Here is a 13,273-nt window from a genome sequence, read left to right as displayed (position 1 = left end):
GAATGGTGTTCTAACCCAGATCTGAAATGCCCAGACATTACTGCATGAGACCCAACCTGCCCATTAGTTCCAGGCCTCCCTCCTTGAGTTACTTGAGACTTGGGGGTGATGCACAAGGACAGATCTGTATTGTCAGTGGGTGAATAGCGCCTGGAAAGCCCTTTGTTTAAAACCGTCCTGTTCTTTTCATGAGTGTCTGATGGCACAGGAGTCATTCTATTTTTGTATTGTTTCTTTTCCAAGAAAGAAAAGACTGGATTGCACCACATGAAGCTTGCTTTTTCACCCTTTCCTTACCTTCCTTATAATAGAATCCATTTCCTTTATGTTGCTGCGGGACTGTGTGTAAAAGGCCGTATATATATTGAGTTGGCCATTAACATGAATATGCACTGCTGATAATGATTCTGCAGCGAATATGGAAATTCCACCTCATTTCCCTTGTTTTGGCATATTACGATGGATAAGATCACTGCAGAAACTGAGGCTGGAGCTCGATCCATTAGTTGGTAGATTAGTCAAGCAGCAGTGTTCTCCAGCATTGCCCAGATAGCCCAGCTGGCTGCAGCAGGCAGGGGAGTCTTTGCTGGCTCCACTCCAGCCCACTTGGCTGCTGGGCACGGATTGAAACGTCCGTTGGCTCCCGCATGCAGAAACCAAAGACTGCTGGCTGCATCAGTGTCGGGCGTGGTTTCTTAGGGACTGTTTTCAAACAATTCCTGCTGATGCAATCTACCCTGGCAGGTTAAAAACTTGACATTCTACTCTGAACAAGACTGCAAAGGTTATAGAAGAAGGCCCTTGAGCTAATAACCCTTTGTCCTGTTCATTTTTTTTTTCCCATTTTTATTTGACCTTGGTGGTTTCATTGTAACATTGGCATTTTATTGGTTAGTGCAGCGTTTGACAAATAAGCTTCCGCTTTCAGGATGCAGTCTGATGTTTTGTTGGAGCCAGAGCTGTTAATCATAATCTCCTCGTTAAATGTAGCGTGCCCATCTCCTTGCCAGAAAGACAAAGAAGTTTTTCTCAGCGGAATCCGTGATGTCGTTCCTCTGCTGTGTCCGGCGCGCACCTGGAAGGTTGTTTTAATTGCTCCTCAGGTTTCCTATGCTCGGCCGAGCTCGGCTTCCATTAGAGACGCCAACCTGTACGTGAGCGGATTGCCGAAGACCATGAGCCAGAAAGAACTGGAGCAGCTGTTCTCCCAGTACGGCCGCATCATCACCTCCCGCATCCTGGTGGACCAGGTGACCGGTGAGTGGGAGATGGGAGATGGGAGATGGGGGGTTGGTGCCCTTTAGGCTTCTAACACTGGCCACTAGTGAAGCGTTCTGCCTGAAGCTGGGCTCACACGTCACTCTGGGCTATCAGAGGTTCTACCCAAAATCCCACAAAGCGAATTGTGTATCTGTTTAAAAAAAAATGCAGAGGCAGAAACACGCAGCGGAGTTGAAAGGCAAACCTGAAAATGTGACAAATATGCATACAAACACACACAGAGCACCCCAAAAAGGTGCTAATGTTAAATTCAGAAAGGTCTCATGGAATTAATTTGCAGCCATTGTACTGTACATTTCCCAGCTATTGGGGGAAGATGGATTCACACTGCTCCTTATTTAATGTTGATGTACAGAATCTCACAGCTTCTCAATTTAGAGAGAAAGAATCCCTTTTTCCTGTTGCAGAAATGTATGCTCTCCTACGCAGGGATTATGGACAAGGCTGTCAGCGGTAATTGCTGCTAAGGCAATTTTCAGGTTTTATTTCACAAAGGCGTTGCTGTAGGCGAAGTTTCTCACATGCTTCTGAAGGAAAGTTGGTCTTAAGATGGATTCCTCAGGTTGGCTGGGAGTAGAAACAACACTTCCTTCAAATTACTGTCCATAAATATCACCTCTCTGACTGACCTTTTTTTTTTTTTTTTTTAAGTAGGCTTTTCTGGGTTTTGCTTAACAGTGTAAACACTGGTAGAAATGTCAGTTCTGAATCCTAGCTTTGCCCTCTAGTGCATGCCAGATGAATATTTAGACTTCTCTTCCAATCTCAGTATTTGGACCAGACTGGTTACAGCACTGGGCAGGATAAGTGATATGTGAATGGAAGATGAGTCATCCATTTCCTGTAGGTTACCAATTACATCACATGTCAGGGTTGATTTGTGGGCTTTGCATTGACTGGCCTTGATTATGTCATTGTTTCCAAGGCTTTTAGGCAGGCTGTCACTGTCCATCGCTGGTTCTTAACATCCTGTTCATCTGTGGGTCTGTGCATTTGCCTCGGTCCTGAAGGTGTGATCGTGCTCACGGGCAAACGCAGCTCGCTTAACCCCGCCCTCTGCACTCAGGCGTGTCCAGAGGGGTGGGGTTCATCCGATTCGACCGGCGAATCGAAGCCGAGGAGGCCATCAAGGGGCTGAACGGCCAGAAGCCCCCCGGAGCCACAGAGCCCATCACGGTCAAGTTTGCCAACAACCCCAGCCAGAAGACGAGCCAGGCCCTGCTGTCGCAGCTCTACCAGTCGCCCAACCGCCGCTACCCAGGCCCCCTGGCCCAGCAGGCCCAGCGCTTCAGGTACAGGCACAGCCAGAGCCCGACTCACTTAGGGTTTCAGCACTGACTGCAAGAAAAAGCTCTCATTTTAAAATGGGTTACAGTCTTCCCAACCCACATGCAGCAGCCCTGATTTGTTGTGTATGTTTTTGCTGTTACTTGCTTGATGGACATTTTAAACTGCGTGCCATTTTGCGGGGAAGAGATTGTTGCTGGTTCATGCATTATCTGTCGTCAGATCATGGAAGTCCTGAGAGCAGGGATCAATGATTGAATGGGTCCCAGGTGCTTGTGAAGCAGTCTCATTATTGACTTTTGAGTGGATACCAAACAGGCCACCCACTAGTGTGATTGCTGGCCTTTAGTGCTTGATTGCAAAATCAAAATTTGGCGTGTTTCGGGGTGCGCCCTCGCAAAGCAGTGAGCCTGAAAAGAGTTTAGGGAGAGTTATTTCTGAGAAGGAAGAACTGCAGACAGTGGTCTGTGAGACAGCCTGTGGCAAGTGTTTTGTAATGTGCCACATTAGATCAGGGAGACTGCATCTGCTTACACCATCAGTGTGTGTGTTTGTGTGTGCCTTTTTCTCCCTTCCTGGGTGCCCTACTTTTGGTAGACAGTGCAGTAATGGGAAGACTGGGGCAGAAATGCACTCCATTTAGGCGTGGAGCCAAAGATTTGGGGCATACATTTGTCAAAGTCTCATGATCAGATGTCAAATTTTAGGAATACTTGAATGTGTTAGATTCTAGGTTATGGCATGTGGGATATTCTTGCAATCTTCAGCAGTCCATTGCACACATTTATTGATTAAAGCAAGGCTTAGGAAAGCCTTCTGGAAGGCACTTTATCTCGCATTTAATCTTAAACCGGTCAAACTTAATCGTGAGTCACGGATGTACCATCGTCATTTGATGGCATCTGATCACCAGCGCCTCAGGGTGCGAACATACAGAATGTAATTAATGCGTGATGTAATTAATACGTGTTGTGCTTCCTTTTGTTTTAGGCTGGACAATCTCCTCAACATGGCCTATGGTGTAAAGAGGTAACTATTTATCATTCAGACAGACAGATTGTGAGTTCAGCATAATTAAGTCAATTTTCATCTCATTCTGTACCTGCTTGGGTTGAGTTGGGGGAGATTTGCTCATGTCAGATTTTAGGAATAACTGAAATTACTGAAGTCTTCAGCAGTCTGCGCACACACATTTAGGATCGCCTGATGGCAGCCATTTCATCCGACACGTTTAATCTTAAGTCTAGACTTCAGATTTAGCGGAATGCTTTGAGGGAGGGGCCGATGTAGGTCTACCTCTCCTTGGCAGAGCATGTGACAGGTCTGTGTTGCAATCAGCAGTGCTGGCAATGTCTGATTGGCACTGCCTAGGTCCCAAGTGAGCCTGTCTTCTGAGGAAAAGACACCAATCAGGAAAAAGAACAGCAATCCCGCTCACTCTACACATTCTCATGGTCAAACAATCTTTTTTTTTTTTCTGGATCAACACCAATATCAATTTTCTGGAGGCCAGACTAGCAGATTTATTGATTGATTGGCAGATGTACCAGACAGTGAAAAATGGTGGTTTCCTTAACCGACTGAGCAGCAAAGACTTGTAGCTTGCAGAATAAAGCCCAGTGAGGTGCAGACCTACTCCCACCACGTCTCAGAGGCAGTAAACAGCTGAACACACCAGCATTGTTTTACCAAGGGTCAGATTAAATTTCTATGGCCCAGTAAACACAAAGGCTTTTAAGTTCTCTTGAGGTGTTAGAGAGAAGAAATTGGCTGCCATGTAGATTCAGCGTGTTGGTAAACAGTACATAGTAGAGTGATATTTTGGTGATTGAAATGGGGCTTTCTCAAAATGAGGTACCACGGTTCAGTTGTCCTCTGCCCTATTTCTTCGATACTGTAGCTCATCTGGTAACGATACGCCGTGACAATTGGCTGAAAATTGCCATCCAGATTGCAAATTAAATGGATGACACTCAATCCACAGTTAATGTAAAGCTGAACCACTAGAGGATCCATTGAACCTTTTCATTTCTCAGATAGTCATTTGAAATTAAAGACAAAGAGCAAAGGCCTTATAGTCTTCGAAATGCATCTTTTTTTTTTTTTTTTTTTCCCTCTTGCTGGTTGCTTTTTTCTTGGTCGTGGAGTTGCTTCAAGGTGCCTTAGAGCACTAAGGACACCCATCACTATGTATAGTTTCAGAAGCCAACTGGAGCGGATGGAGTGTCTCCCTGTACTGGGAACTCAAGCTCTGTCAGCGTGGAGGGCTTGTTTAAATTATGGTAATATTAATATAAATAAATGCACTCTGCAATTCCAGGAAATCCCCATAGATGTGGTATGTACATGCACATGAAGTGCACCCACAGAAGCTAAGAGTAGCTGAAGTCGGAACCAGCACAAGTGTCGATATGCGTATTCCTTCAGCAAGAAGGTTAACCCTTTCACACGTAACTTATTTTATGCTATGTAGCGTGCGTTACATTATATGGTTTGTTTTCATTAACGTTTTAAGCTTCTCATAGTTTTCAATGCCTCATTTGCTATATTTTTTAATGTTAAATCGTTGTTTCCTCAAAGCTAAAATTAGCTAGATTTTTTCCAATCTTGTGTTCTAATCGCACCGGTGTGACCGTACGCGCTAAACGGCCGATCACACCGGTGTGACCGTACGCGCGAAAGGGTTAAACAGTACTTTAATGTTCGGGCAGATCAGTCACATCACTTGACATTATGTTGTTCTCTACGTGGGGTAATGTCAGACTCTGACCTGAGTGTGTGGATTGTTTTAGGGGGAAGGTTATCTTCTGTTAATGCTCAGTTAGGTCAATGGTAAATAGGAGGCATAGTTGGTTTAAAATCTTCTTAGTTACGAAATCTTGTATTCCAAAAGGCAGTTTCTCTCTGACACTGCTGCCTTCTGAAGTTAATGTCAGTGTTACTGGACACTTATTTATTTTTTAAATCTCTACCTCCCAGTCATTTATGTTAATTAGGGCTACACAATGGAGTTATCAGGGTTTGACACATTTTATTCTGTAAACATCTTACTGGTGTGTCAGTGTTACTTAAATGTTTATTTTGTATCAAACCACATAGCTTATCATTAATTTTAGTTAAAATATACTGTGGTAAATTAACATGGATTTTTAGCCCATTCTTAATTTTCATGTATACACAGACGTTTCAGAGAATGTATCGGTCATGAAAATTTTCCTCAAAGGGATGGAATAGTCATGGAAATCCATTGGTAAAAATGTGTATGAGCCCTGTTTGTCTTCATAGGACTTGCACAGCTGCATGTAGATCACGGCTTTCCTTATCTCATCTTCTTTTCATTCATTTTGATTACTGGTCACATTTTTTGTCTTCAGCAGTGTACCTGTGCATGCATAAGTGTGCGTTTGCACAATTCTCTGATACTACCAGAGGCTTTGTGAAGCCCACACTTGGCAGCACAACCAAACACTGCAGATGACTGATACATATGAGGTAATGAAGACTTGCGCAGAACAGTGAGCCACAGGTAATCCATGCTGGCTCCACCTGTCGCGGTTCACCTGAAGCCTCTTCAGCGGCCCCAGAGCTGATGCGGTCTGCTGTGCGCTGTGTTCTAGCAGGTTCTCTCCCATGACCATCGACGGGGTCACCAGCTTGGCCGGCATCAACATCCCGGGCCACGCGGGGACCGGCTGGTGCATCTTCGTGTACAACCTGGCCCCGGACGCCGACGAGAGCATCCTGTGGCAGATGTTCGGCCCGTTCGGCGCCGTCACCAACGTCAAGGTCATCCGCGACTTCAGCACGAACAAGTGCAAAGGGTTCGGATTCGTCTCCATGACAAACTACGACGAGGCAGCCATGGCCATCGCCAGCCTGAACGGATACCGCCTTGGGGACAGGGTTTTGCAAGTCTCGTTCAAAACCAACAAAACGCACAAAGCCTAATGTCTCCACATACTAATGAACAAACACTTTATATATTAGGTAAAAAAAAAAAATGTCTTTGTAAGTCAGTTATGAAGCGAAAGAATTAATATTTAGCGTCCAACAGTGTTATTTTTTTTTTTATTGCTAGTCTTTGAAACTCTTAATATATTCCGTTTAAATAGAGCAACTGCTGCAGGTTTTTTTTTTGTTTTTTTTTTTTTTTGGTAACCTGCTGTGTTGTATTCTAATGCCTTCTTTAAAGGAGGGGGACCTTTTTAAATGTTATGGTTTTGTTCTGTTGTGGTTTTGTTGCATACCTGCTTTAAAAATGTCTTGTAAGGCGTTGTGTAGTGCTTTATTTTGTATTTCTCCTCAGTGTCTTGATTTGCCTTCAGTGCATTTGCCTCTACGTGATTAACAGAAAAAACTTATTTGAATCAAAGCAGTTTTGTTTACACTTTGTTTTTCGTATAATCATTTTGTTGTATTAGTTGGTTTATTGGTTGGCTGCATAATGTTGCGTATTGTAAGATTAACTGGAGACAACTTTTCTTAAAGCAGTACCTTGCCAAAGAGCTAAGAACCTCTTTGATGTGGGTTTAAAGAAGCATCTATTTTTATATAAAAAAATGCACTCAAAATGGAAAAAAAAAAAACTAAACAATTTGGAGCATCTTTTTACTGGACCTGGAACAAATATTTTGACTTGGATACTTTGAGAAATATCTTCGTATTACACCTTGTGAGCTTTTGAACTTTAACAGGAAGTTTGCAGTGGTTGAAATTTCTGGAGAGCTTTATGACACAAAAAGATACCTTTTGAGATCTTTGTATTATCTTAAGATTCTATCCATGGCTGTTGGTTAATCGGTGTTGGTTTCATTTGTACAATCATCAGTGAGTTGTCCAATCATCCTGGGTACTCTGACATGCGGCTTACAACATTACATCATTTATTTTGAGACAAATAATACAAAGTACGATTTTTCGCAAAGTGCATGTGAATTATACAAGGTGAAATGGAAAGTTTAAGGGGAAAATAAATCGGTTCTTCCTGTAGCATTCCCTTCTGATAGAGCTCAGTGTTTAGTGATGTACTTGCTATATTAAAGACCCATTTTGTCTTTGTATTAAAATGAAGGGGTTTTACCTGCTTTGTGTGAATGAAAAGGCTGGACAAGTCAGACTGTTAAAGCTTCTACGCAGAGACATTCAAGTGAAGGATTAATGAGCTGTGATTGAAGGATTACTTTTGAGCCATGTAAATAAGTCCTTGTTTTACGTTGAGTATAAGATGCTTTGTATGTTATTCAGCAATGTTTGATTTGAGTGAATTTATTTTACGTTTGGTAGAACGTAGATTTGCCTTATTTTGCACCAGTTTCTCTTGAAAGTTTACATTATCAGTTGATACTTGAGTCGTAGTCCCATGGACCAGCATTACATTTCATTAGACTTTATGGTTTGGTGTGGAGAAAGTCTTATTTCTGCTATTAAGAAAGCTATAGACATTGCCTTTTTTGTTTTGTGTATAAATTATATAGATAATATATATGTGTATGGATGTAAACCTCAATTTGAACAATTTGCTAACATTTTTCATACAAAAATCAAATGCATACAAGCTGTCTTAATGTAAAAGATATGCAGTAACTTGCTTAAAATGGGGGGCAGGGAGAATCTATAGGATCATAATTCTAAGACCATAACGATATCTTACTGAACCGTGTAGGCTGTAATGGCCTAGATGCACTGGCTTCTGTACTAGCATCCTACTTTGTGTAAAGGGATTGACGCTGACGGTTTCCCCTTCTAACGAGCAGCGAACTATGCATTACGTATTTACCCTTGCAGCTGCTTCTCAGTTTGCGGAGGAGTTCAGACTTGGATTAAAGTTACGCCAGTGCATGCTGCTGTTGTGCATATTCCATGCTTACCTTCTCACTCCCCAACGGGCAGCAGCCAACAGCAGCCCAAACGCTGACGAAGCGGGGACCGCAGGGTTAACGGTGGTGATGGTCGAGGTGCAGGTGACAGTCGTTGATAGAATGGCATAAGAATCAAGCTCTACTTTATTTCCGAACTCTTTGTAAGTTGGATATTTATTTGAAATGCTACGGTATGATTCAATTCATGGTTGTTAGGATGCAACATATCTTTTGGTTTTTCTTTTCAGTATTTAAAGAGATGTACATGTTCTTTTATTTGTGTTTGGATACTTTGTATTTTTTTCATGTTCAGTGCATCAATAAACAAGTTGAAGGGAAAAATATTTAAAGGACTTTTTTTTCCTGATTTTAGACTTGGTAAGTAAAGCTGCGTGTCATCTGTGGTGGCAAATTAGATACAGTTGCACAGAAGTAAGTCATAAGTGAGGCATTTCGTTTTTTTAATGCCGAATTGGCTTGAAAGAAATAGTTTCTTAGGCAAAGAAATACAAAACCAAGAATGGAAGAAATTATAAAAAAAAAAAAAAATTATGTAGTTTATATCAGATGGGATGATACAATGTACATGTGTAAATGGAGCTAATAGTGGCACTAATACCTCCTGAACTTGCTTCATCTCAGGCTGTAGGGCTCGGCTTGGAGGCAGAACAAGCACATTTAGTACGTGAGCCACTCAAAATGTAAACACTAAACCCAATAAACAAGGACATAAAATATACAAAAGGAATGTTCTGAATGCTCAGTTAGCTGTGTGTGTACCAGTTTTGTGGAATTTGACCATCACTGCCAGATTCCTGTTGGATGTATATATGTACTTTCAGTCAGCATGGTTGTAAGTTGCTCTGATCAATTACAGCATGCTCAGTTCAACCTTAGGTCCACTACTTCCAGTCCTCTCAGAAAAGGTACTGGACCACCACAGTGTTCCCTAATGAAATACCATGCGCAACTGTAGGTTATTGTGCATGAGCATTGGGAGACCTGTTTACTAGCTGGCATTTGTTTGGGGAGTGCAAGCCAAGATATAACTCCATTTCAGAAGACATGCAATGCTAAAGGGGTTTGACAGATATAACCAGGAATCTGGGGAAAGCAAAATTCCAAGTTAAATGTCTGTAATTCAGTCTGCTTTCAGACACGATTCATCCCGTGTTTCTTGTGATTGTTTAGTGTTGAATGATGAAAATAGGAAATGTATCCTAAATTCAGGCAGGCACTTCAAAGCCGTTTTTTTGGATTATCTGAAGTAAGTACAATATCACCATTGTTGGTGTAAATTGCTTCCCTGGGCTACAGATTTAGACACTTTCAGAAGGGAGAATCTCCCTTCTGTACTGCATTGATAGAAACTGGAGGATAGGATAACACGGTAAAGAAAATCTTGTATAAGAATGTAATCTCTGTTGTGTGTTTAGCAAACCCCTGCTTGCTGTAGCAAGGTGTGCAACTGTTGTACACACCAGTATCCCAACATTATAGGAACGTTTCCCCAGGAAACATGCATGTTTAACAGACTATAACACGGGGTTTAACCCTGCAATGGTTAAACCTGCTCAGCCAGGAATGGAATTGCATAAAATTCACACTCCACGCAAAAAAGCCCTGAAGCACACTATATACGATTGCATTTCTATTTTTTTTTTCCCCAAATGCAATAATACATTTCAGTGTGGCACACGTGGGATTGCACATTAGTATAATGTGCACATAAATACCATGTCAAGATAGTCACGCTAGCGCTGCAGGGAAGACTTTCTTCATGCGGGAACGGTAGCAGGCTAACGACTAACAACTCGAAACCTTTTATTTTCCAGTCTGCTGTCATCCTCAAAGCGGAGACTGCCTACCTCACCGATAGCCCCAAGAGAAGACGTTGCCTGGCTGCCAAGCGCATTAAGAGCACCAGCGGGGACAGCGGTTCTTTTAGCGGGTGGGGCGGGGGGAGTCGTACCTTTTGTGGATGATCACGCGTGTAGCCGAATGTTGCGCGTGGAAGGGATTTACTGACCGAAAGCTGAGGGTTTCTTTAAACGCCCACGCAGGTTTAATGGAGGCTTTCTTGAACTTACCTAAATTGTTGTTTAGCAACGTCAGTTTCAGTAGTAGTTCACACAGGTTCATAGTGCCTGCTGGTTAAAAATTGGAACATCTCAATTCTGGCATCAATTGGCCCTTTTCCAGAATTCAGACACTTATTTTCTCTCCTTCAGTCGTATACAAACTTATACACCTCTTGAAGACTTATGTTAAACAGCTAAATTAGTTGTGAAGAAATGGGTAACCAACAACTGATTAAGATGCTTACCATCCTTTATATAAAGATCTGCCTCTGAACATCATGCTTGTTGCACCTACCTGTCTCAGTCTTGTGACGCAGTTTGTCCCTGTGTTTGGTTGCCAGTGCCTTTCTTGCAAAAGAAAGGCATTTTCCCAGATATGGGAGTCATGCGTGTGAAAAGAACACGCTTTAATGGCCAATGACCAAGGTAAAGGGCATAAACGCTAGCTCGCTTTTGTGTGCAAAACTGTACAAGTGATTCATTGATTGTGTTCGGAACATTTGATCCTTCAGAGTATGAATAATGGAGGTTATCAAATGGTAGAGAACGGGCTAAATACAGTGTCTTTGATGGGAAAGGTATCAAGCTTTTTTCTTTAAATAGCTTAATGGCCTCGGCAATAATTGTGTAGACACGCTTACACTCAAGGCTGATTCATTTCTATCCATACTGAAATGTTGCAAATCAATGTGCCAATGACAAGTAATTTGTCTTAAGAGTTTGTGTGTGTGTGTGTGTGTGTGTGTGTGTGTAAAAAAAAAAAAAAAAAAAGCACTCCTACACTTGTCTGACTTAATGTTACATTAATATGATTATTCCATTACTCCTATTTGGCAGTTAATCCGTTCAGTTTTCATAATTGAATTGTCATAATACTAATGTTTTAAAAATAAATGTATGACTTGGACATCTAAAACACTTCACATAATTTTGTTCCATGATAATATGGGCCAGTCACCCCCATTTGAATAAACTAGTCTCCCTGCCTTTAGAAGCCTGTTCAGTGGCATGTAACAAATTTGGGCAGCTTTTAAACATTTTTTGTTTTTAAAGCTCTCCAGGCTTCTGTGACCATGATCATGTTTAGATAGTGTGGAAATGCTAACAAGTCCTATAAAGTTTAACATTTTGATTTAAGGTTTTTACTTGATATAGCAAGTATAGCCTAAAAGCAGGGGAATTATTACATTCCCAGAATCAACCTTATAAAGTACTTCCATTGTGCATAATTCACCATAGAAATTCCACCAGCTGTCACTGTGCAATTTTAACATTACACCTTAACATTCAATCTTAGACACATTTGTTGGACAGATTTTGAGGGTGTGCTAGGAATCAGGGAGAATTGGTGCATTCTCATATTTATCTCCCACATAGTCCTCCATCCAAGGGAAAGGTATTATTCGGTCAAGTGCATGGTTGCTCCTTTCAGGCCTATCCATGGGTCTGAATTACCTCCCATTTCTCAGGTTTGGGTTTGTGGCTCAGTGTCAGGGGGATAGTTAAAATAAACTGACCGTGAAGACGGCTAAATGCACCATGACGCCAGATCGGCCCACCGCAGCCCACTTGCACCCGTGACCTTGTTTGTATTTATTTATAATTCATCTGAGTGTACAAAGTCCTCCAAGAGACAGCGGGAGAGCATGTTACATTAAAGCTGAATCTCCTGTTCCCAGATTTCACTCCTGTTTTGAGCCCTTTTTTTAGCATCCCCTGTTGCATCTTACTGCTTTCACGTATTCTGTCATTCCAATGGGTTATACTTTTAACTTGCAAAATATAGTTAGGAAATTGCGCATCTAAGATGTGTGTATAAGATTTTAGCTTTTCCTTGCTTAAACCTTAAAAATGCCCCAAAAAATGCAGAGCAAAACATTGATGGGCATTTGACCAACACTTAAGACTTATATTTTAAGGCACTGATTCTCAATCCTGCTCCTGGGGCCTCCCTGCTCCGCACGTTTTCCATCTTTCCCTGCTCTACCAGTGTAGAGAGACTCTGGATGTGTAAATATTTGAAGTAGTCTTTGTTGAATGATTGGCCTAAATCAGGTTTGAACAACAGAACTCTAGCAGTTTTAAAGTTCTGTAGATAGGAGGGAGTTATCCACCTCTATAGGTTGTCTGTGGCATGCACATAAAATTAATATTTGACATAACAGTTCAAAGTCTCACTCAAGCTAAACACTTCAGTGCAAAATAAATGAAAAGGGCCACAGTTGATGGATATAAAGTGGTACAGGAGAGGGGCAGTTTTTATGCCACAGTGTCGAACACTTCACTGGAAAACTCATAAGTGCCTGCTTTTTAATAGAAGTACCATCTTACTTAAAAGATTATATATGTATATACATATATATATGTATATATATATATATATATATATATATATATATATATATATATATATATATATATATACATATATAATCTTTTATGTGTGTATGTGTATATATATATATATACATATATATATACATACACACACAGACATACATGCAGCCATTGCATTTTTGATATTCCACCAGAGACTGTTCAAGGATCAGTGCTTATATGTTCAGGTTACGGCCAATTTCATTTGTCTGAATGCATAGAGAATGTGTGCATCCAAAAAACCGAATTAAAAGAAGGTCGCGTAGTGTCAGAACAGTTTGGTGACTCAAAGGTCGGTTTGCGGCTCGTCCCACCCGCAATTTAATCCACAGACCTAAATGTCAAGTGCTTGTGCCATGTGTTCCCTCCTTAATAGCAGAGGACAGATAG

General features: G+C 41.4%; 1 protein-coding gene across 6 annotated transcripts in view; it reads left to right on the top strand.

Moving 5' to 3' along the window:
• Window positions 1-6,611, top strand: part of LOC118769561 (ELAV-like protein 2) — a 43,383-nt gene extending 36,772 nt beyond the window's left edge. For 4 of the 6 annotated variants that reach the window (XM_036516700.1, XM_036516698.1, XM_036516702.1 and 1 more), the window contains 4 exons: window positions 1,104-1,257; window positions 2,348-2,573; window positions 3,559-3,597; window positions 6,186-6,611. In XM_036516700.1, the coding sequence (XP_036372593.1) occupies window positions 1,104-1,257; window positions 2,348-2,573; window positions 3,559-3,597; window positions 6,186-6,516 (750 nt within the window). In that variant the 3' untranslated portion in view covers window positions 6,517-6,611. The remainder of the gene's footprint in view (window positions 1-1,103; window positions 1,258-2,347; window positions 2,574-3,558; window positions 3,598-6,185) is intronic. The other 2 variants (XM_036516701.1, XM_036516699.1) reach the window with 1 other exon arrangement.
• Window positions 6,612-13,273: the final 6,662 nt, after the last annotated feature.

Source organism: Megalops cyprinoides, chromosome 22 (assembly GCF_013368585.1).
Source record: "Megalops cyprinoides isolate fMegCyp1 chromosome 22, fMegCyp1.pri, whole genome shotgun sequence".
NCBI classification, from domain to species: Eukaryota; Metazoa; Chordata; class Actinopteri; order Elopiformes; family Megalopidae; genus Megalops; species Megalops cyprinoides.
This window is presented reverse-complemented; position numbering and strand designations above follow the sequence as displayed.